Genomic DNA, 23,332 nt, shown 5'->3' with positions numbered 1-23,332 from the left:
CACAGCACTTAGAACAGTGCTTTACACATAGTAAGCACTTAAATAGCATTATTATTATTATTATTATTATTATTATTATTATTATCCTGGAGTGTGTTGAGTGGGGGGGTTTGTGTCTACCCCGAGACTGAACTGGAAGAAGCAAGTCCTGGCAAACTGGGCCATGTTCCACATCACCTCGCATGGCTGGGGTGGGCAGAGTGTCAGCATCCAATTCCAGTAGCTTGTTCAATCAGCCACAGTGTTGATGCCTGGAGCCAGAGTTGTCATGGAAAATAGCCATGTTCTCCGGCAGGGCTGGAGCTCTTCGCCTAATCGCCCTCCTTCCCTTCCTTCTTCCTCCCCACCCAACCCTTTACCACCCCATCCTGCCCACCTCCTTCCCTTCCTCCCTCCTCCATCCTCCAACCCTTCACCAACCCCTCCTGTCCCCCTCCCCTCACATCACCATCCCCCAGCACCTTCTTTTTCACAATCTCCGTCTCCTCCTTCCATCCCTCCCCCTCTTTCCCCCCACCGCCCCTTCAGAGCCCCCTCTCATCGTCTCCCTCCACAACAGGGCAAGCACTCGTAAAGGTCAGCCTTAACACGAGAGTTTTAAATACCACCATTCCATCACCTGGTGTCCACAGAGCCCCTCAGTCAGGCTGGTCCCCCAACCACCTCCCCACACTCTGCAGCTTCTCAGTGCCGAGCAGTGGCCAACACAGCCAGAGCTCACCCAGGTCATGACCTGCAAAAGGCCAGTAGCCCCAGAACCTGCTCCTGCTCTTCAACCTCCCCGGGCTGCAGCCCCGCACCCCTCCCAAAAGCTCCCTGTTCTTTGGCTGGGTCATGCCTGCCTTTCCTCTCCTCTCCTCAGCTCCCGAGAGTAGAGGGATCTGTTTCATTGCCCCGTTGGAGATTTGGCATGCTCACCTAGTCCCACTCTGTTGCTGTTGCTCCCCATTGCTCCCACTATTTTTAATATTTGCACATCTGCTCCCCTTTAAGAGTTTGAGCTCCCTGTGGGTAGGGAGTGTGTCTTTTCCCTCTGTTTTCTTTCTCAACAGTGTCTTGTACTCAGCTGTTGCTCAGTAATAATAATAATAATTACAAGCTCCCACCTCTCTGACAGAGCACCTCCTCAGGAGATGCAAGGATGCACCAACATCTGACTGCCCTCCCACACCCCTGGCAGGCCTGGATGGCCTAATCTCTGCTGGACCTTCACTGGGTGCCCCCCCCCCCAAAAAAAAAAAGTTCCTCAAACTGTTCTGCCTCAGTTACCTCATCTGTAAAATGGGGATTGAGACTGTGAGCCCTACGTAGGACAGGGACTATGTCCAACCCCATTTGCTTGTATCCACCCCAGTGCTTAGTACAGTGCCAGGCACATATTAAGCACTTAACAAATACCATAATTATTATTATTATTATTATTCCAGCTTGGGTCAATTCTCTTGGTGGGAGGGCAGGTGTTCTCAGGCCACTTGACACTGCCATATACCCTTATAAGGAGCTTATTGTTTTCCACCAGGCTTCAGGTTTGCCCCCGCAGCCTAGGGCATTCTGTGCCATCAGGACAGGGAGATGAGCAGGGCTGATGATTGCTGCAGGGACAGGTGAGAGGTACTGGTGGCATCATCCCACACCTTCCCTGGTCTCCCTGCCAAGCCCATCACAACCACCAGGCCCAGTACACTGACAGTACTGATGGCTCATTCTGAGAGCCAACTCTAGACTGCTGTAGACTCTAGAACCTGAGCAGCAGCATGACATACTGAATAGAGCATGGACCTGGGAATCATAAGGTCATAGGTTCTAATCCTGCCTCCACCACTTGTCTTCTGTGTGACTTTGGGCAAATCACTTAACTTTTCCGTGCCTCAGTTACCTCATATGTGTGAGCCCCTTATGGGACAGGGGCTGTGTCCAACCCAATTTGCTTGTATCCACCCAATGCTTAGTACAGTACCTGGCACATAGTAAGCACTTAACAAATACCACAGTTATTATTATTATAATTAGACCTGACTCTAGACTAAAAGCTCATTGTGGATAGGGAATGTGTCTACCAATTCTGTTGGATTGTATTCTCCAAAGTGCAGAGTACAGTGCTTGATATACAGTAAGCACTCAGTAAATATTTTGATTGTTTGAGAGCGGTCCTGACCTGATTATCTTGTCTGTACTCTACTGCCTGGCTCTGCCCTGCTTGGGTGCCAGACAGAAAGCCTGAGGTGTAGTATATCAGGATAATAAAGGTAAAGGGGCAAAAAGAGAATGCTGGTAGAAATTATTCCTTCCTGACCCAGCAGAGAGAGATATCCTCAAAGTATTTGCCAGGAAAGTACCTCTCCTTATTCCTTGCTGTTCCTTTTTGACTCTTTTTACCCTTTCTATTAACCCGTTGATAGTGGCTCACTCATGAATGATAAGACCCTGCTACACAAGCCCACTGCCCATTCAGGATAGAAGCAGTATGGCCTAGTAGAAACAGCATCTGAGTTCTAATCCTGGCTCTGCCAATTGCCTGCTCTGCGATCTTGGGTAAGTCACTTTATTCATTCAATCGCATTTATTGAGCGCTTACTGTGTGCAGAGCACTGTACTAAGCACTTGGGAAGTACAAATTGGCAACATATAGAGACGATCCCTACTCAACAGTGGGCTCACTTTACTTTTCTGGCCTCAGTGTCTTCATCTGTTAAATGGGGATTCCATATCTGTTCTCCTTCCTACTTTGACTGTGAGCCCAGTGAGGGACAGGGACTGTATCCCACCTGATTATCTTGTATCTATCCCAGGGCTTAGCACAGTGTTTGACACAGAGTAAGCACTTAAAAAATACCACAATTTTTAGTAAGATGAATGGAATTTCCATTCATTCATTCATTAGTATTTATTGAGTGCTTACTGTGTACTAAGCACTTGGGAGAGTACAATATAACAACAAACATACACATTCCTGCCCACAACGAGCTCACAGTCTAGAGGGGATGGAATAAAATATGATGGTGGGAGAAGGGAAGGCAGAATCAAACTGGGGGATGAGGGGGTTCATAGAATCATAAGGCTTAGGGGGTGGGAACCTTCAAACAATCATCTAGTCCATCCCCTTGCTTGTGGACAAAACTGCACTCAAACCATCACAGTGAGACAGAGAGAGAGAAAACTGTCTACTTCTTCGTAAAACAGTCTTCCAGGTGAGACTCTATCATGCCTCCTCGTAAGTGTTCTTGTGTGGCCTTACAGAGGCAGAAAACTCATGGAACAGTTTCAATCCCCCTTGCTGGTGTTCTTTCTTTCTGTTAAGTCTAACTCTGCCCACCACATAGGGCAAGAATGGACTGTCTTATTCCATTCAGGGATTCCTCCTCCAACTATGGGGAGAAGGGAGGGGAAAGTGCACGTGATTCCCCCACCTCGCCCCTCGGGCAGGAGCGCAGAGATTTTGTGCAATGCTTTTGAGGGTGCTCAGCACTGTTTGGGGGCCAGGCAGGAAGTGGGGTGCCTGGTGAGTGATGATACTGGCTGTTGTGTCCGTGGGGCTGCTGCTACTCCACCTTCCTCCTTCTCCACTCAGGTACCAAGGCACACAGACGGGAATGGGGTGGGCAGTGTCCCAGAGCCCTACCACTGATACATGGCATATCTGTCCCTCTGCTGGCAGCCAGAAACTGGCAGACAATGAGGGGAGTGGAGCTGGAAGGGTTGGGAGCCTTCAGGGGGTGGGACAGCTGACCTCATTATCAATAATAGCCACTAATTAAAATGAACTTCTCATCAATCCTTTATGGTATCATTAATAATCCTAATAATGGCTAACATGAATGCCCGTTGCTACCATGTACAAGGGTGTAGGAAATCAACACGTGTATCTGTGAAATAGGCCCAATCCAAATGCTTGGTAGCTGGCTATCCAGTAACAATGTAAACATGGAGCAGAATTCCTTGCTTGGTTTGGAGCACTTCTCTCTGTCCCTTCCTTCCTCCCTCCAAGCCTGCTCTCCTTGGGCCAACTTTCCCAGGTGGTCTTGCAGAATCAGATGGTAGAGAAGCATGGCTTAGGGGTTAAAGCACAGGCCTGAAAATCAGAAGGACCTTTCTGGGTTCTAAACCCGACTCCAGCACTTGTCTGTTGTGTCATAATAATAATGATGGTATCTGTTAAGTGCTTATTATGTGCCAAGCACTGTTTGGAATTCTGGGGTAGATACAAGGTAATTAGGTTGTCCCACATGGGGCTCACAGGCTTCATCCCCATCTGCTATGTAACCTTGGGCAAATCTCTTCTCTGTGCCTCAGTTACCTCATCTGTAAAATGGGGGTTAAGACTATCAGTCCTGTGTGAGACATGGACTGTGTCTAATCTAATTAGCTTACATTGTGGTATTTGTTAAGCGGTTTGTATTCTCCCAAGTGCTTAGTACAGTGCTCTGTGCTAACTCACAATAAGTGCTCAGTAAATGCAATTGAATGAATGAATTACTACGTGCCAAGCACTGTTCTATGAGGTGGGATACATACAAGGTAATCAGGTTGAACACAGTCCCACGTGGGGCTCACAGTCTTAATCCCCATTTAACAAATGAGGTACCTGAGACCCGCAGAAGTGAAGTTACATGCTCAAGGTCACACAGCAGATATGCAGCAGAGCCAGGATTAGAAATCACATCCTCTGACTTCCAGGCCCATGCTCTTTCCACTAGACCATGCTGCTTATGTAATAATAATTATTATTGTATTTATTAAGCTCTTACTATGTGCTAAGCACTGGGATAGATTCAACATAATCAGGCTGTCCCACGTGGGGCTCACAGTCTTAATCCCCATTTTACAGATGAGGTAACTGAGGCACAGAGAAGTTAAGCACTTGCTCAAGGTCACACAGCTGACAAGTGGCAGAGGAGGAATTAGAACCCACGGCCTCTGACTCCCAAGCCCGTGCTCTTTCCACTAAGCCCCACTGCTACCCCAGCTCTTAGTTCAGCTCCTGGCACATAGTAAGCACTTAACAAATACCATAAAAACAACAACAGTAACAAAAGAGCCTCAGAAAGGCAGGTGTCTGCCACACTGTTGCGGAGGGGCTCTGAAGGGTTAAATGCTCAGCGGAGTTGGGGCCCACCAACCGCCTGGGCAGGGGCCTGCAGCCCGGCTGGAGGTGAATGTGGATCCATTGTCTGCAAATGCTAATTGGGAAGGTCAGGCGAGGTTGCATGCTGGAAGGAGAGAATTATCGAATATGATTAGCCAGCGCAAATGTCGCTCAGGAAAAGCCATTAACCCCTGTAACTGCAGCGACCTCACTCCCCGGTCTCCTTTCATCCAAGCTCCTCAGAGTCACCCTCCCAGCCAAGGATCCTCTGTCACCAGCCTCAACCCCAGGCTTCCGACACCACATCCCCAGTGGGAGACCATCAGCTTCTCCCTTGTGGCCCATCCATTTCTCCCTCCAACCAATACTCCTCCCTGTGGCCCATTAGCCTTGGTGTGGTGGATAGTGCATGGGCCTGGGAGTCAGAAAGTCATGGGTTCTAATCCAGCTCTGCCACTTGTCTACTCTGTTCCCTTGGGCAAATCACTTAACTACTCTGTGCCTCAATTACTTCATCTGTAAAATCGGGATTGAGATTGTGAGCTCCAGGTGGGACAGAAACTGGGTCCAACCCCATTTGCTTGTATCCACCCCAGGGCTTAGTACAGTGCCTGGCACATAGTAAGTACTTAACAAATACCACAATCATTATTATTATCACTTTCCCTTTAGCTTAGCATTTCTAAGGGTCTCTGCCTCAGCAGGAAAGATGGCTCTGCTGAATGATCTCTTTTCCCCAGGTGGCCCTGAGAATTGTGGGAACCCCAAGCCCCTTAGAGGGTGAACCCCTCCAAGAGAAATGACAAGGAGTTTGCTGTGTGGGCGAGGGGTGTCCGAGGAAGTGATTCTGAAGGACTGATGGTAGGGAGTTTATTCATTCATTCAATGGTACTTATTGAGTGCTTACTGTGGGCAGAGCACTGTACTCAGCAACAGATAGAGACAATCCCTACCCAACAATGGGCTCACAGTCTAGAAGGGAGAGACAGACAACAAAACAAGTAGGCATCAATAGCAACAGAATAGATAAATAGAATTATAGATATATACACATTATTAATAAAATAAGTAGAATAATAAATATGTACAAATATACACAAGTGCTGTGGGGCAGGGAAGGGGGTAGAGTGGGGGGAGTGGGGCGATGGGGAGGGGAGGAGCAGCAGAGAAAAAGGAGGCTCAGTCTGGGAAGGCCTCTTGGAGAAGGTGGGCTCTTGGGCTTTGAAGGGGGATAGAGAGCTAGTTTAGGAATTGGTATGCTCAGTGCTGTGGAAACAGAGAGGAATTTGATAAAGGGATGAGAGAGTAAGTACAGTCTTGAGCTGTTATTTTTTTTCTCTGTGCACTTGAAACCAGTACAGACTCCTCTAGGCCCCCGTTCTCTCATTGAACAGAAAAGATGTGGTTCGGAGTGTCCCCTGGTCTCAGTCACCACACTGCTATTTTACCTAACACAAGCTTCTTTACTTCTCTGGGACTTTGTTCCCCTTTCCAGGAAATAAGAATGGTAGGAGACCTCACTTGCCTAAGAAGCAGTGTGGCCTAGTGGAGCAGCAGTTTACCTAGGTGGAGATAACATGAGCTTGGGAGTCAGAATGACCTGAGTTCTAATTCCAGCTCTGCCACTTGTCTACTCTGTTCCCTTGGACAAGTCACTTAACTTCTCTGTGCCTCAGTTTCCTCAGCTGTAAAATGGGGATACCTGTTCTCTCTCCTACTTCAACTGTGAGCTCCACGTGGGATAGGTACTGTTCTGAACTAATGAATTTGTACCGACCCCAGTGCTTAAAACAGTGTTTGACACACAGTAAGTATTGAAAAAATATCATAAAGAAAAGCAAGTTGACATGACTGCTGCATGTTCTACATGGAGGAGAAACATTCCCTAAAACAAAGAGAAGCCTTCTTCATCCCTTGCCCCTGGAGACCTGGTCAAATAGGTCAATAATTTGCTTGTTATTTGCAGGGTTATGTGTAATGTGGCTTCTGATGTAAAATATAGCTTTGGAGAAATGCTTCCTATTCCCAAGAACCCCTCTTTCTTTCCTCCACCTGTTACCATTCTCCCCTGTCACTGAAGCTTTTGCCTTTGAATTAGACTGTGAAATGGCCCTGACCATGAGTTCCAAACAGAATTTGTCTGTCCACCATCATTCTTCACCTAGAAAAATACACTTATTCACTCCTTATTCCATTTACAATGTAGGATAATAATAAGGGAGTAATAAGGGAAGCAGCGTGACACAGTGGAAAGAGCACGGGCTTGGCAGTCAGAGATCATGGGTTCTAATCCCGGCTCACCACATGTCTGCTGTGTGACCTTGGACAAGTCACTTAACTTCTCTGAGCCTCAGTTACCACATCTGTAAAAAGGGGATTAAGATGGTGAGCCTCACGTGGGACAACCTGATCACCTTGTATCCTCCCCAGAGCTTACAGCAGTGCTTTGCACAACGTAAGAACTTAACAAATGCCATTATTATTCTAATAATTATTGTTGTTATTATTACTAAGCATTGGGAATGAGGGCCAAGTTAAGAGTTAGGGAAGGATATAAGTTAATAATCCTCGGCAAAGTTTCCTGCATCCAATGGGCTTTAACCCATATTAGTTAGGCCAAGTGGTACAGCACCTGGTAGGGGGCTAAATCAGTCAGTCATCAGTGGTATTTATTGATCACCTATTGGATGCAGGGCACTGAACCAAGTGCCAAAGGAATAGGGGGCTCAGAGAAGACAAACTGGCAGTCACCTGGACCCAGTAGGTAAAAGGGAAAATCCCTGGACCCATCTTGCCCAACACCAGGTCATAGCTTCTCCTCCCAACCCCTGCCCACCTAGGATCAATAGCTGACTAGTCATGGGATGGAGTTTTGATTTTTTTTTTTCTCATAGCCCATTCATTGGTTCCTCTGTAGGCAGGTTTACCAACTATGGTATACTCTTCTATTGAAATTCAATATTCACCAATATATTCAATTCAGCAGCAGTACCCAGGCCCCGCTAGGAACAGACATGGATGAGCATTAACAAACCTTCCTTACAGTGGCCTAAGTATTTGTGTTGAGCACAGGCTTGGGAGTCAGAGGTCGTGGGTTCTAACTCCAGCTCTGCCAATTATCAGCTGTGTGACTTTGGGCAAGTCACTTAACTTCTCTGTGCCTCAGTTACCTCATCTGTAAAATGGGGATTAAGACTGTGAGCCCCATGTGAGACAACTACCCCAGTGTTTAGAACAGTGTTTGGCACATACCAAGTGCTTAATAAGTATTATTATTATTATTATTATTTACCCATTTCCTCCTTATTCTCTCGACTTGGCCCCTCCTCCCCCAGCTTTCCACTCTTGGTTCTCAAGGGCCTGGACTCAGAGCAGAGGCTGGGAATCCCACCAGGCCCACTGAATCCCACCTGGGGGCCATTTTGATGTGGTACGCACTCCTGCTCACCCCCCGCGCCCCCACGCTGGTACCTGAGGACATCCTTGGTTGGGGATCTGATGAACATCAAATGACGTCACAGAGGGACTGGGGAAGTCGACCGTGGTTAGAGGCAGCCCTGAGTATAATGGGGAGTTGGCCAGCCTGACCTTCCTGAGACAGAAATGGGGAAGGGGTGAGGAAGGTTAGATCTGAGAGCTCTCAGATCCCCCCGCCTACATTGTGGGGGGCACCCTCAGGGCAGGCTCGGACTCCCTGTCCATGAATTTATACCTTCGGTCCACAGGTGGGAGAGGGGCCCAAGGCCTCGGACACTCACTCAGTCAGTCAATTGTATTTATTGAGTGCTTAGTGTATGCACTATGCTAAGCACTTGGGAGAATACAATATATCAGACACATTTTCTGCCCACATGCCCTTCCCGTTGGACAGCTAGGGCCCAACAGGATCTGAGCCAATGTCCCTGTCAGCCCGGGCTGGGGCAGGCAGTGATTTGCATGGGAAAGTCCCTTCTCTCTCTGGACTTTATACACTGTGCTAATTTTTTGTTTTAACTAATTAATTTTTAATTATGATGCTTGTTAGGCACATATATGTCAAGAACTGTTCTAAGTGCTATTTATTTTATTTTGTTAGTATGTTTGGTTTTGTTCTCTGTCTCCCCCTTTTAGACTGTGAGCCCACTGCTGGGTAGGGACTGTCTCTATATGTTACCAACTTGTACTTCCCAAGCGCTTAGTACAGTGCTCTGCACACAGTAAGTGCTCAATAAATATGATTGATGATGATGATGATGATGCTAAGGTAGACACAAGTCAATCAGGTTGGACACAGTCCCTGTCCCACATGGGCTCACGGTCTAAGTAGGAGGGATTAGGATTTAATCCCATTTTACAGATGAGGTATCTGAGGCATGAAGTTAAGTGACTTGTCCAAGGTCACACAGCAGACATGGGCAGAGCTGGGATTAGAACCCAGTTCTCAATCTTAAGCCCTTGCTCTTGCCACTAGGCCACTCTGCTGTTATCACCATGATTGATTACCCACTTTCTCTCAAAGCTTTTAAGCTTCTTAGTTAGAGAGCCTGCTTGTTAGAATACTAAGACCACTGAGAACTCCTGTCCCCCGCCCAACATGCCACCCAGGGCCCCCGCTCTCTACATGTTCTGTGCATATGTGGTCCCAGGGAATTTAACGTGCAGGAGTCTGAGGTCCCTACCAGTTTTAGAACAGTAGACTTACTGGAATCTGAATTTTGTCTTTTCTGATGGTTTTGTATTGTTGTTATTTAATTTCTCCTACTGTGTCTGTTGCCAAATTCCTTCCCACTTTATAGATTGTGAGCCCCTGCAAGGGGCTCAAGCACTTAGTACAATGCTTTGCACACAGTAAGTACTGAGTAAATATGATTACTTGACTGCAGGGCCAGAGACTGTGTTTAAATTCACTTGTTTTTTTCCCATGCTCAGTACAGTGCTCTGCACATAGTAGATGTTTAGCAAGTATGCTTACTAGTACTACTACTGCTATTAGTACTACTAATCTGTAAAGTAGGAATTGTCTACCAGGCCTCTCTAGAGTGATTATTGCAATTTCCAAAGGGGTCTGATTTACAACCAGAAGTAGCTTAGGCCCTGGGTGAGACTAGCTGTTTATTTCCTGTCTTCTCCAACTCCATTTAAAACACTTCCTTAGTCTCCATGCACTAAATACCTGACCAAGACAGAAGGGACAAGCACTGTAATGTCAAAAACCAAGAAGATGGAGCACTGACACAATTCAGGAGCAGGTGGTGGCCAAGCACCTAGTCCAGTGAGACACCTGGTGATTGGGCCTGTCTTTCAAGCAGGTTGGGGTGAGGGTGCCTGCAGGACAACTCATAATAATAGTAATAATAATGATGATGGCATTTGTTAAGCTCTTACTATGTGCAAAGCACTGTTCTAAGTGCTGGGGGGGGAGATACAAGGTGATCAGATTATCTCACAGGACACTCACAGTCTTAGTCTCCATTTTACAGATGAGAGAACTGAGGCTCAGAGAAGTTAAGTGACTTGCCCAAGGTCACACAGCAGGCATGTGGCAGAGCCGGGATTAGAACCCATGACCTCTGGCTCCCAAGCCCGGGATCTTTCCACTGAGCCATGCTGTTTCTCTAATCCTCTAATTCTCTAATTCTCTCTAATTCTTCTCTAATTCTCTAGTCATGCCCTTCTCTCAGTCTCCCTGACCCCACTACTCACATGAAGTCCCTGTAGTTGGTGACTACTCGTACCACCACCACGATAGGACTGACAGATTTTTTCAGAGGCTGATTCATCCCGTGGAGGAAGACCTAAAAGCCAAAAGAAAGGACAGGTGACCTTTGTGCAGCATGGAGAGGGCGGAGATGATGATAATGCTCCCCTCATAAAAGACAGTGCCATTTCACTCATTCATTCAATCGTATTTATTAAGCACGTACTGTGTGCAGAGTACTATACTAAGCACTTGGAAAGTACAATACAGCAATAAAGAGTGATCATTTGCACTCTTCCATCTCTACAAGATGTGTCCCCACTAGGACAAGTGGATAGAGCATGGGCCCAGGAGTCAGAAGGTCATGGGTTCAAATCCCAGCTCCACCTTTTGTCTGCTGGGTGACCTTGGTCAAGTCACTTTACTTTTCTGATCCTCAGTTACCTCATCTGTAAAATGGGGATAACAACTGCCCTGTGTGGAACAGGGACTGTGTCCAACTTAATTAACTAATATCTACCCCAGCACTTAAAACAGTGCTTAGCACATAATAAGCACTTAACAAGTACAATAATTATTAAACAGAGCATTGCAGGGCAGGGGCGCTGCATAGTGTGAAGGGCAGGCTACAATTTTATATCTTTGATTATACCCATTTACATCCTGATTGACTGCTGCTGGGCCAAAGCACCATAGACTAGCAGGTGGTTGCCATGGTAGCCACCTTGGCAATGACTGTAGCCTTCACAGCCCACATTCCCCAGTTATTTTCAGGATTTCTGCTGGGCTCATCCACCATGCAAAATGCCCAAGGTGGTTCTTTGATCAGAAACCTTCCCCAGTGTTGGCCTATCTGCAGCAAGGATCCCCCTTCTTCTTGACTGGAAGTTCCTTGTGGTCAACTCCTTGAGAAGCAGTTTGACTTGAGAAGCAGCGTGGAATAATGGATAGAGCATGGGCCTGGGATCAGAATGTCATGGGTTCTGATCCCTGCTTCACTTATTTGCTGTGTGACCTTGGGCAAGTCACTTTACTTCTCTGTGCCTCAGTGACCTCATCTGTAAAATGGAGATTGAGTCTGTGAACCCCAAGTGGGATAACCTGGTTACCTCGTATCTACCCCAGTGCTTAGAGCAGTGCTTGGCACATAATAAGCACTTAACAAATACCATTATTATTATTATTACTATTATTAGTATTACAGTGCCTAGCACATAGTAAGCGCTTAAAAAGTACCATTAAAAAAGGGAACATTTCTATTATCTCCATTATTATACTCTTCTGAGCACTTAGTACAGTGCTCTGCGCACAGTAAGTGCTCAATAAATACCACTGATTGATTGATGAAGGGGCACTTGGCTTCCCCACTTCGCCCACCCCAAAGGGTTAGACTTCTGTGGGGAGGAAAGGGGTGAAGGATGCCAAGAGGTGAGGAATGGAGAAATCTCAACATGGATTAGATGATGATAATGGAGGTTCCCATTGGGAATGGAGGATAAGCCTTGGTTCTGAGACTTCAATCAGTCAATAAATCAATGGTATTTATTGAGCACTTACTCTGTGCAGAGCAATGTACTAAGCATTTGGGAGAGTTCAAAACAACAGAGTTGGGAAACATGTAGCCCACCCACAATCTTACAGTCTAGAGGGTCTAACAATGTATGCCAAATAATCTATTCAAACACTAGTAGTTTGTACAGCCACTCACAGTCACAGCTTGGAATAGCCTAGAGTCAGCTTTTTGATTACTCACCCAAACCACTCTGGCTCTTGACACCAACACACTTTTGACTTTCCGTGATTGGTCACAACTCTATATAGAAAATGTAATATTTCCACTGAGGAAGAAAGGTGGAAAATCTTCGAAACATAGGACCAAGAAGCCATCTAAGCTCACTGTGGGCAGGGAACATGTCTACCAAGTTTGTTATATTGTACTCTCCCAAGTGCTTAATACAGTGCTCTGAACACAGTAAGTGCTCAAAAATTACCACTGATTTATCTGGTCCCAACCATGTCTTCCAGACTGATCAAATTAAATTCAAGATAAATGGGCCATCCCAATTTAAAAATTATTCAGAGATGGAGAGTCTCTTGGTGTTCCTAAGTAATATGGTGAGTATGCCAGTTAGCCATTTGAATTGGGTAGATTGAGTAGAAAGGACATGGGACTGGGAGTAAGGAGGACCTAGGTTCTAGTTCCTGCTCTGCCACTTGCCTGCTATGTGAAATTGATCGTCATTTAGCTTCTTTGTGCCTCAATTTTCTCACCTTTAAAATGGGGATTTAATACCTGTTCTCCCTCCTACTTGGACTGAGAACCCCAATGTGTGACAGGGACTATGTCCAACATGACTATCTTGTATCTACCCTAGAGCTCAGTACTGTGTTTGACACATAATAAGCACTTAACAAATACCGCAGTTATGATTATTATTACAAATTGAGTGGGTACTTTTCTTCTGAAGTAGGGTGGGAGAAAGAAAGTGTGATCTATCAAAAAGAGCATGACCCTAATCCTAATCCCAGCTCTGCCACAGGTTTGCTGTATGACTGTGTACTAGTCACTTCATCTCTCTGAGCTTCAGTTTTCTTATCTGTAAAATGGATTAAGATTCCTGCTCTTCCTACCTCTCAGACTGTGGGATAGGTACTGTGCATCTGATTGATCTGATTATTTCAGGGCTAACTCAGTACTTGGCACATAGTAATAATAATAATAATAATAATAACAATAGTATTTGTTAAGCATTTACTATGTGCCAAGCACTGGGGCTGGGCGTGTGGGGGGTGGTGGATATAGGTAATCAGGTTGTCCCATGTGGTGCTCACAGACTTAATCCCCATTTTACAGATGAGGTAACTGAGGCACAGAGAATCAATCAATCAATCAATCAATCGTATTTATTGAGCGCTTACTATGTGCAGAGCACTGTACTAAGCGCTTGGGAAGTACAAATTGGCATCACATAGAGACAGTCCCTACCCAACAGTGGGCTCACCAAAGTCACACAGCTGACAAGTGGTGGAGCTGGGATTAGAACCCATGACCTCTGACTCCCAAGCCCATGCTCTTTCCACGGAATCACACTGCTTCTCTAAGCACTTAATGTCATAAGAAGCATTCATAACTAATGACTAGGACATTAATTACATCATCCCAATCTGAAGTTAATAAGGAACACACATTTCCTGATGTTAAAACAGCTCTCTCCCTCCTACTATCCACTCTCCTCTCCCACTACACCCCAGCTCACTTTTTTCTATTCCTCTCAAATTTACCTGCTCACTGTGCCTCATTCTCTCCTATCTTTCCTACAACTCATTGCTCATGCCCTTCCTTCTGCCTCTAACTACCTTCTTCTTCAAACCCTCCACACCACAGTTCTCCAATCCTCAAAGCCCTTCTGAAATCTCAGCTTTTTCCAGAGGCTTTCCCTGGCTCATTTTTCTTCTTCCCAAGTTAGAAGCTCCCAGCTACCACCTTAGGGCTTTTGCGTCATCTCCACACTTACACATGTACAACCACCCGAAGTACTTCCATACACAATGACTCACATAAAAGACTTATTGAAGTACTTCTTCATCCACCTACCCATCATTCTATTGTTTTCTTCCTCCAATCTGGAATTTATTTGGTATCCACCCTCCCTGCTAAATTGTAATTCTTTAAGGGCTGGAATCATGTCTTCTAACTCTAGTGTACTCCCCAAGGTACTTAATAATAATAATAATAATAACAGTAATTGTGGTATTTGTTAAATGCTTACTATGTGCCAGGCACTATACTAAGCACTGGGGTAGATATGAGGTAATTGGGTTAGATAAAGTCTCTGATCCACATGGGGCTCACAATCTTAATCCCCATTTTATGGATGAGGTAACTGAGGCACAGGGAAGTTAAGTGACTTGCCCAAGGTCACATAGCAGACAGGTGGCAGAGCTGGGGTTAGAACCCAGGTCTTCCTGTACAGTGCTCTGCACATTAGACATTAAAAAATATTATTGATTGATTAATTACAAGGAGATGCACATTCTTATTCTAATGTATGTACACATGCAGAGTCAGTTGAGACAGAGGTGCCTTGTGTTGATACAAAACAAGACTTTATGCATTTTGTAATCCATCATTTCAGGGAGGCCAAGCCTCATGAACTGCAGATCTGCAAACCCAAAGCATAGTGTTGCCGAGACCTGCATAGCCAGAAATAGTCCTTAGCTGGAATGGCCAACAGGCATTTCTGGGGGCATGGAGGGTTAGTGATGAGCAGGTGGTCCTGTGCGGTGGGAAGGGAGGGGGAAAAGGGGCGGGGGCTGGGAGGGGAATGTGGCTGGAGGGTCAGAGTGGCAAGTGATGGGGAGCAGGCATTCCTGGGTGAAGGGGAAGGAGAGTGGCTAATAAGAGATAGCAGGGGTAGGGGTTGGGGCTGTGACTGAGTATCACCCCACAATGGACCTTCAATGAATCAATCCATTTATTGAGTGCTTACTGTGTTCGGAGCAAGGCACTAAGGCAGGAGACCACCTCAGGGCTGCCACAGAGGCTCACTGTACCCCACCATGATGGTGACAGAATCCTAAATAAAGCCTCTATGAGTGAGCCGTGAAGTGAAGAAGAGCTGCAGTTTGGACACCACTGCCATAGTTCCTGAATTCCAGACTCTCTGATTCCCTTTGAGCTCACCCAGATACCAGGAGAGAGAGGATGCATTGGAGTCCCCTGGCTCTGACTTGGCTCAGGAACTAAATTTAATTAGCACCTTCTCCAGAAACTGGGGAGGGGAGACAGACCCAGACCTCAGTGGCTTGGCACTGAAACATTGGCTTGAAAGTCCCATTCTGCAGTGGTGATGAGGAGCTGAAGGCAAACCACTGGGGAGAAGTGTGTGTGTGAGTTGGGAAACAGTAATTCACACCTATTGGCTGTCTGGTGGGGTGTGAATGAGACACCAGCCAGAGCCTCATGATAATAAGCAGAAGCAATTTTCTGAGGACAGGATCATGGCCTTGCAGAGAGCACCTGCTATTCTGCCAGCAAGAAGAGGCTCTCATCACGTGGCCTCTTGTCTCTGGAAGGGAGGCTTTCCTTGACCATTGATCCAGTTAGCTACACCTCAGCTAAGCCTGGAGGTTGATGTCTTCTTGCTGGAGGCTGAGCGTGGAACTTGGGAGTCTGGAATCCTGGGCCTGACAACCAGCACTGTCTCTTACTGGGAAACTTTGGGCAAGTCACACTGCTGCTTTAGGTGGTGGCTCCAAGAGGACAGACCATGGGGCTGGGAGTTAGGAGACCAGGATTCACGTCCTCACTCTTCCACTGGCCTGTGTGTGACCTTGGGCAAGTCACATATAACTTCTCATGTTTCAGTTTCCACATCAGTAAAATGGGGAGGCAAAATCTCTTCTCCCTACCTTTGAGACTGTGAATCCTGTGTGGGACAGGGACTGGGTCTGAGCTGATGATCTTGTATCTGCACTTCTGCTTAGCAGTGTGCTTGGCACATAGTGCACACTTAATAATGATACATTATTTATTATTTAGGTTCTGGGTGTCTTGGATGGAAAGTCTGGGGCTGTTGATGCTCCTCTGGGAGACAATAAACCCAGTACTTTGTGCTCAGTGTGAGGTGGAGGAGCAATCTGAAGCCTGCCTAGCTGGTACCTTGTGGCCGGGTGAGGATGGCAGGGATGCTTACATTGTAGAGACATCAGCGGAGTGTTGAGGCAGACAGGAGGAATGGGCTGGATGGAAGGGTAAAGCTAGCAGAGCTCCTTCAGTCCTGGGATGTCTCCTGGCCTGTGAGTCTCTGCTCAGAAAAAGCCCACATCTGGCCTGAGGGCAAGTAAGATCCTGGTTAGGCTTTGCAGGAGTTTCCAGGGCAGATGCTGGGGTAAGCAATGTTGGAAGCACTCCCAGCTTCTGGTGGGCAGGGAACATGTCTACTAATTTTGTTTCAGTAGACTCTCCCAAGCTCTTAGTACAAGGCTCCACAAACAAAAAGTTCTCAGTGAATACCAATGATTGATTAATTGATTCGATCAATCTATCAAGCAATCACATTTATTAAGCACTTACTATGTGCAAAGCACTGTACTAAGCACTAGGGACAGTACAATACAGCAGAATTACCAGACATTTTCCCTGCCCTTAAGGAGCTTACAGTCTATAGGGGGAGTCAGACATTAATATTCATAGAGAAGCAGCATGGCCTAGTGACAGTAATAATAATAATAATAATAATGGCATTTATTAAGCGCTTACTATGTACAAGGCACTGTTTTAAGCACTGGGAAGGTTACAAGGTGATCAGGTTGTCCCGGGGGCCTCACAGTATTAATCCCCATTTTACAGATGAGGTAACTGAACACAGGCTTTGGAGTCAGAGAATGTGGGTTCTAATTGCGGCTCCACTACTTGTCTGCTGTGTGACCTTGGGCAAGTCACCTAACTTTTCTGTGTCTCAGTTACCTCATCTGTAAAATGAGGATTAAGATTGTAAACCCCATGTAGGACAACCTTATTACCTGGTATCTATGCCAGTGCTTAGAACAGTGCTTGGCACATAGTAAGCACTTAACAAATGCCATTATCATTATTATTATTCGTTCAGTCATTGTCATATTTATTGAGCACTTACTGCGTACAGAGCACTGTACCAAATGCTTGGAAAGTACAATACAGCAATAAAGAGAGACAATCCCTGTCCACAGCGGGCTCACAATCTGGGAGGTGAGTGGCGCTGTAAATTAATGTCATTTATAATATACAATTTAAAGATATGTACATAAGTCTTGTGGGGTTGGGGTTGAGGTTTATATCAAGTGTCCAAAGGTCACAGATTGAAGTGCATAGATAATACAGAAGGGAGACTCTTGGAGGAGATATGACCTTAGTAATTCTGTGAAGGTGGAGAGAGTGGTGGTCTGGCATATGTTGGGGGGAGAGAGTATCAGGCTAGGAGGAGGATGTGGAAAAGGGGTTGGTGGCGATACAGATGAGATCGAGGCACAGAGAGTAAACCGGCACTCAAAAAGTGGAGTGTGTGGTCAGGGCTGTAGTAGGGGATTAGTGAAGTGAGGTAGGATGGGGTGAGCTGATTGAGGGCTTTAAAGCCAAAGGTAAGGAATTTCTGTTTGATGTGGAGGTGTATGGGCAACCACTGGAGGGTATTGAGGAGTGGGGAGACATGAACTCAACGTTTTTGTTGAATGATTGTCAGGGAGTATATGAGATAGAGATCAGGAGTGGCAAGCAGTCTTAAAGAATTATTGGGTGAGAAAAATCTGAAGTGGAGTCTCTTCAGCCCTGCTTGAAAATTCTTTTTGGAGACTGTGGGGAGGGGGACTGGGTAGGCTCATCCAAGAAAGAATTTTTTTTTAAAAAAACAACAGCTTCATCCTCCCTCTGGAAACCTATGGAGGTAACACCCCTTCCTACCCCCTACACCTGCCCTCCTCAATCCCAGGGGATCAGAACCTATGGCTGCAGGGGGAGGGGAGGTCTCTTTTTGTTTGGACCTTGCATTCTTGACATCTTGATTACATTCTGCAGAATAACAAACCAGCATGGGGTGGTTTCTAGTGTTTTCCCTTCACCAGCAGGGAGGGAGAAACTGCGCCTATTGGAATTTTCCAGCTCTGTTCTCTTCTACTCAGGAAACAGATAATGTCCCAGAATATCCAAGGTGGAACAAGAAGGGTCCTAATGAAAGCAAATGGAACTGGAAAGAGATAAAGATAGTCCATATCTTGGGCATACATAGACTATGGAAGAGGGTCTTTTTTAAAAATGGGAAGCATCTCATCTCTCTGGGCAAAAGGTGTAGACCACCTGCCTGGGCCTGCCTGGAATCAGGGAGTTGAACTAGGTGGCCTTTTAAGGTTCCTTCCTTCCTGAGAATGCCATGATTTTCCTCTGACAGTTGCTCTGAACTTCCAAAGCAGGCTGTGTTTTCCTCCGTGTCAACCCCAGACAGGCTTTCAGGAAGGGATGGAGGGCAGATCGCTACCTCTATGGGGGCTGACTTCCTCTCGTGCACCACACTGGGGACAGAAGGGAAAGTGCCCATTGATTCTTTTAGCATCTGAAATGGTGCAACCTTTCCATCAGAGCCAAGATCAATCCCAGCCTGACGTCTGTGACGGAGAAAGGGGGAAGAAAGTCCAGGCCTCCCCCTTCCTTCCAACCACTTTGGCTTGGCTGGAATGTCCCTCTGAGGTTCATGTCAGGCTATTGATAGAAGCCTTTTTCTGTCTCTGCTGTCAGGAATGCAAATGGCCTCAGTCACAACCAGAGCCCTGGTATTCAGAGATGATCAGGGAAGGATTGTAGGGTGGGAACCCCTGGTGAGGCGTTGGCTATGCCTAGAAGATAGCCACACTGGTGCCACACTGCTCCAAAGTCTCATGTGGCTGAAGCAGCCAGCTCTTAAGGTGAGACCAATGTATCATGAGGAGGTGCACGGGCCAGAGCCAAGTGGAGAATCCACTGATTTGAACTGGACAATACAGGAGCCTCAAGAGACCAAATGTTGTGGGTCAGAGATGGGTTCTTCTGTCATAGAGGAAAAGGGGACAAATTTCTTTGAGTAAATGACTCCAGGCCATTCTTTGTCCTCCTAAGGTGGTCTGAGAGGAGCGAGCTGGAAGCAAGGGGAAAGAGTCTCAAGGGTGAGAGCAAAAAGATGCTTATTTACATAAGCTGCTATGTGAAGAACCCATCAGTACCTGCATGAGCTGATTGGGGACTGGTGGAAAGGTAGAAATACACACAAGGGAAGGTGCATGGGCATTGGAGAGCTGGCACAGCCAGGCCCTGGGCATCAGCCACAAATGTTGTCATTTCCTCCGGGATGCCTCAGTGGGATGATTGGGAGGTTCCAATTTCCACAGGAAGCCACTCGAAGGGTGAGCAAGCTGGAGAGGGAGGAGGAATCTGCGCTAAGTGGTGATGGTTTGAGATTGAAGTGTTTGACTTAGAGTTTTCTCGGTCAGAGACCTAGTGTCCCAACCAATCTCTAGCTGAGCTGGAGAACATTGATACAGAGGGAAGATGCTTGAAAGATGCTTAAGGGAAAGGATGTTCTGCAGATGTGAAGGGGCCATGCCTGCAGCACTAAGTTCTGAGTACAGTACTGAGGAAAGAACTTTTCCAGGGAAGAACTCTGACAGCTTAGAACTTCTGGAAAGGGTTCGTTTCTTTTTTGCATCTATTTTCTCTCCATTCCTTGTATGTCCCTGCCCCAAGTGCTCACTGCTTTCCAGAGCCGTGTTCCCCTAGCTTGAGAGTACATTGCTCTGAGGTTTTTAGCGAGAGCCCACAGATTTAGGGGATCTACCCTCAACCAATCAATCAATTAATGGTATTTTTTGAGCACTTACTGTAGGCTATGCTCTGTACTAAGTTCTAGGGAGAGTACAATTAACAGAGTTGGTAGACTTGTTCCCTGCCCACAGAGAGCTCCCTTCTCTCTGCTGTTTAAGAAGACAGAGGTCCCATTGAGCCCCTCACCCCTCCCACTTCCTCACCCTCTCCTTACCTCCAAAGCAGTGTAAGTGAATCCAATGCAGCGGGGAATGAAACTGCCCTTACGCATGATGGAGGTATACAATTTGGTGCCAGCTGGGTCCCCCTTTTTGGGCTGAGGGTATAAGGGAGACAGAAGAGGAAGGTAAGACAGAAAAGCAGAACGGGGTTTGCGTTGAAAGCCCAAGCAATAAATCAAGATGCCGCTTTGTGTATGCAAACATTTTGTATTGCTCTGCTGCGGCTCTCAGCTGCCATCGCTGACAAGGAAGCAGGAACTGATAATTAAAGCTCAGTGTCCCCTAGAGTCTTTCCAGAAAAATCAATATAATAAATCTTCTATTCTTGCATTTGAATATTTCATCATCCTTACTAGGGCTGCTGCCTAGATTTTCTCTTTGTAAAAAGGGAAAATAACCATCCTAGAGGAGTAAACTGGGTTAAGGTCATCTTCTCTGGGAAGCAGCCAAGTCCAGGAGTTGGGAGACTCAGGTTCTAATCCCAGTTCCACTGCTGGCTATGTTTTAGAGCTCTTGGGCAGGTCACACGATCAGGTCACACGATCTCTCTGGGCCTCAGGGTCTCAGTTTGTGAAGTAGGCATAATACCTACCTTACTACCAATCAATCTGTGCATCAGGCAGAAACTCCTCACCCTCGGCTTCAAGGCTCTCCATCACCTCACCCCCTCCTACCTCACCTCCCTTCTCTCTTTCTACAGCCCACCCCACACCCTCCGCTCCTCTGCCGCTAATCTCCTCACCATGCGTCGTTCTTGCCTGTCCCGCCATCGACCCCCAGTCCACGTCATCCCCCGGGCCTGGAATGCCCTCCCTCTGCCCAGCCGCCAAGCTAGCTCTCTTCCTCCCTTCAAGGCCCTACTGAGAGCTCATCTCCTCCAGGAGGCCTTCCCAGACTGAGCCCCTTCCTTCCTCTCCCCCTCTTCCCCCTCTCCATCCCCCCCATCTTACCTCCTTCCCTTCCTCACAGCACCTGTATATATGTAGATATGTTTGTACATATGTATTACTCTATTTATTTATCTATTTATTTTACTTGTACCTATCTATTCTATTTATTTTATTTTGTTAGTATGTTTGGTTTTGTTCTCTGTCTCCCCCTTCTAGACTGTGAGCCTACAGTTGGGTAGGGACTGTCTCTATATGTTGCCAACTTGTACTTCCCAAGCGCTTAGTACAGTGCTCTGCACACAGTAAGTGCTCAATAAATACGATTGATTGATTGATTGATTGATTACAAAGGGTGGGGGCGAGGCAGGCCGGGTGGGGGGGGATACATGACATTCTATGGTTAAAATTCCTCAGGGCTCTTAGGAGAAAAGCTGCTGTTTGACTCCATGCAATTTTCATTAATGTTATTAATAAGAGGATTGGCAGAGCATGACAGTGGATCATCTGCCGTAGTGTGGCTGTTCCGATCTTATCCTGCTAATGATGACTCATTCACCCAGGTAACATTCAGCTCTATCCTGTTGCATGACTAAGCCATGCCTTGTGGTAATCAGTTTTCAGCTATACATCGATTCTCTGGGTCACCTGAAGGGGTGGAGGCCAAAAGAAACACCAAAAGGAAACTGAAAAGGTCAGTGGGATCTGCAGGGAGAGATTTATAGATTTGTATCTCTTTTCCCAGAGCTCCTCCAACAGCGAGTTTGGTTTGGATAAGTAGGTTGCATACTTAGTCCACCCACTTCAGGCCATGTCTCGACCTGCTTCCCAAAATAAGGCTGTTCCAGGTCACTCTCCCACCTATCCCTTGGCCTACCAGAAAACCTCCTTTTTTGCCATTTTGAACCCTTTTGCATTCCTCATAAATTAACCCAAGAGCTCCAGATTCAGGTATATTCCATATTTCTTCAAGAAAACAGATTCAGGAGAGAACTTGACCCTCTTCCAAGCCCCACAGAGTCCCATGTTTAAATGCCTGATTCCCGTAACACATGGTTGGAGTTCCATTACCAGAGAGAAGCCCTCTCTGCTTTCCCACACCTGTGAGAAGCAGTGTACAATTGATTTCCCCTGGGTCGTGCTCAGACAAACCCTGTTGAAGCTCAAAGGCTTCCATTGCCTTGGCAAAAAGCTCCAAATCTTGGGCACTCACCGTCACCAGCTCAAAATGATAGGGATGGAAGACATGGAGGCATTTCACAGGAATTCGGTAGGCTGCCAATACCTCACTGGTTTTATGATCTGCCACTGTCAGGATCACATCTGGTAGGAGCAGAGAGTGGAGAATTGCATGTGGAACTTTGACTTGTTTACCTGAGAGAAAGTAACCCCATGGTCTGTGTTTCTGGGGTTGTGGGAAGGAGGGCTGTTCACTACAGATTCATTATGGAGACTTCAACATCCACATGGATATCCCTGGTGACTCCTCTACCACCCGCCTTCTATCTCTCCTTGACACTGCCAACCTCTTGTTCCACCCCACCTTGCCCACTCTCCACTCTCTTGAGATCTCCGCTCTCTTGACCCCATCCATCTTTCTGAGTGCCTCACACCCCACCTCGCCTCCCTTTCCTCTCTACCCAATGTTGATGATCAGATTACTGCTCTCAACTCTACCCTTTCTACTCAGCTAGACTCACTCGCTCCCCTTTCCCTTCGCTGCTCTCGTACCACTAACCCACATCCCTCGATCACTGCCACTGTCCGCCTCCTTCGCTCTTATGCTCAAGCTGCTAAACGCTGCTGGCAAAAGACTAAGCACCATGCCAACCTCGTTCACTTCAGGTTTATCCTTTCCTGCCTTAATTCAGCCCTCTCCTCTGCCAGACAACATTATTTCTCCTCCCTTATTGACACCCATGCCCATCATCCCCGTCAGCTCTTCCCTACGTTCAACTCCCTTCTCAGGCCCCCGGTTCCTCCCCCTCCTCCTTCCCTTGCCCCCAACGATCTGGCCTCCTACTTCATTAATAAAATTAAATCCATCAGGTCTGACCTCCCCAAAGTCACTCCCCCCACCTTCTGCAACCCCCTGGCTCTCAACCTTCTCCGCTACTCTCCCATCCTTCCCAGCAGTAT

The 23,332-nt window shown here is 46.7% G+C and overlaps 1 protein-coding gene across 1 annotated transcript in view; it reads right to left on the bottom strand.

Annotated features, from left to right (window-relative positions):
* The window catches only part of LOC119928813 (coiled-coil domain-containing protein 33-like), a 154,380-nt gene that overhangs the window by 28,179 nt on the left and 102,869 nt on the right, over nt 1-23,332 (bottom strand). The window contains exons 8-11 of the mRNA XM_038747330.1: nt 22,407-22,516; nt 20,300-20,401; nt 10,766-10,857; nt 8,555-8,675 (exon numbers count right to left, since the gene is read on the bottom strand). Coding sequence (XP_038603258.1) covers nt 8,555-8,675; nt 10,766-10,857; nt 20,300-20,401; nt 22,407-22,516 — 425 coding nt within the window. The remainder of the gene's footprint in view (nt 1-8,554; nt 8,676-10,765; nt 10,858-20,299; nt 20,402-22,406; nt 22,517-23,332) is intronic.

This window comes from Tachyglossus aculeatus, chromosome 5, assembly GCF_015852505.1.
Source record: "Tachyglossus aculeatus isolate mTacAcu1 chromosome 5, mTacAcu1.pri, whole genome shotgun sequence".
Classification (NCBI taxonomy): Eukaryota; Metazoa; Chordata; class Mammalia; order Monotremata; family Tachyglossidae; genus Tachyglossus; species Tachyglossus aculeatus.
The sequence above is the reverse complement of the archived record's forward strand: the minus strand, read 5'-3'. Positions and strand labels throughout refer to the sequence as shown.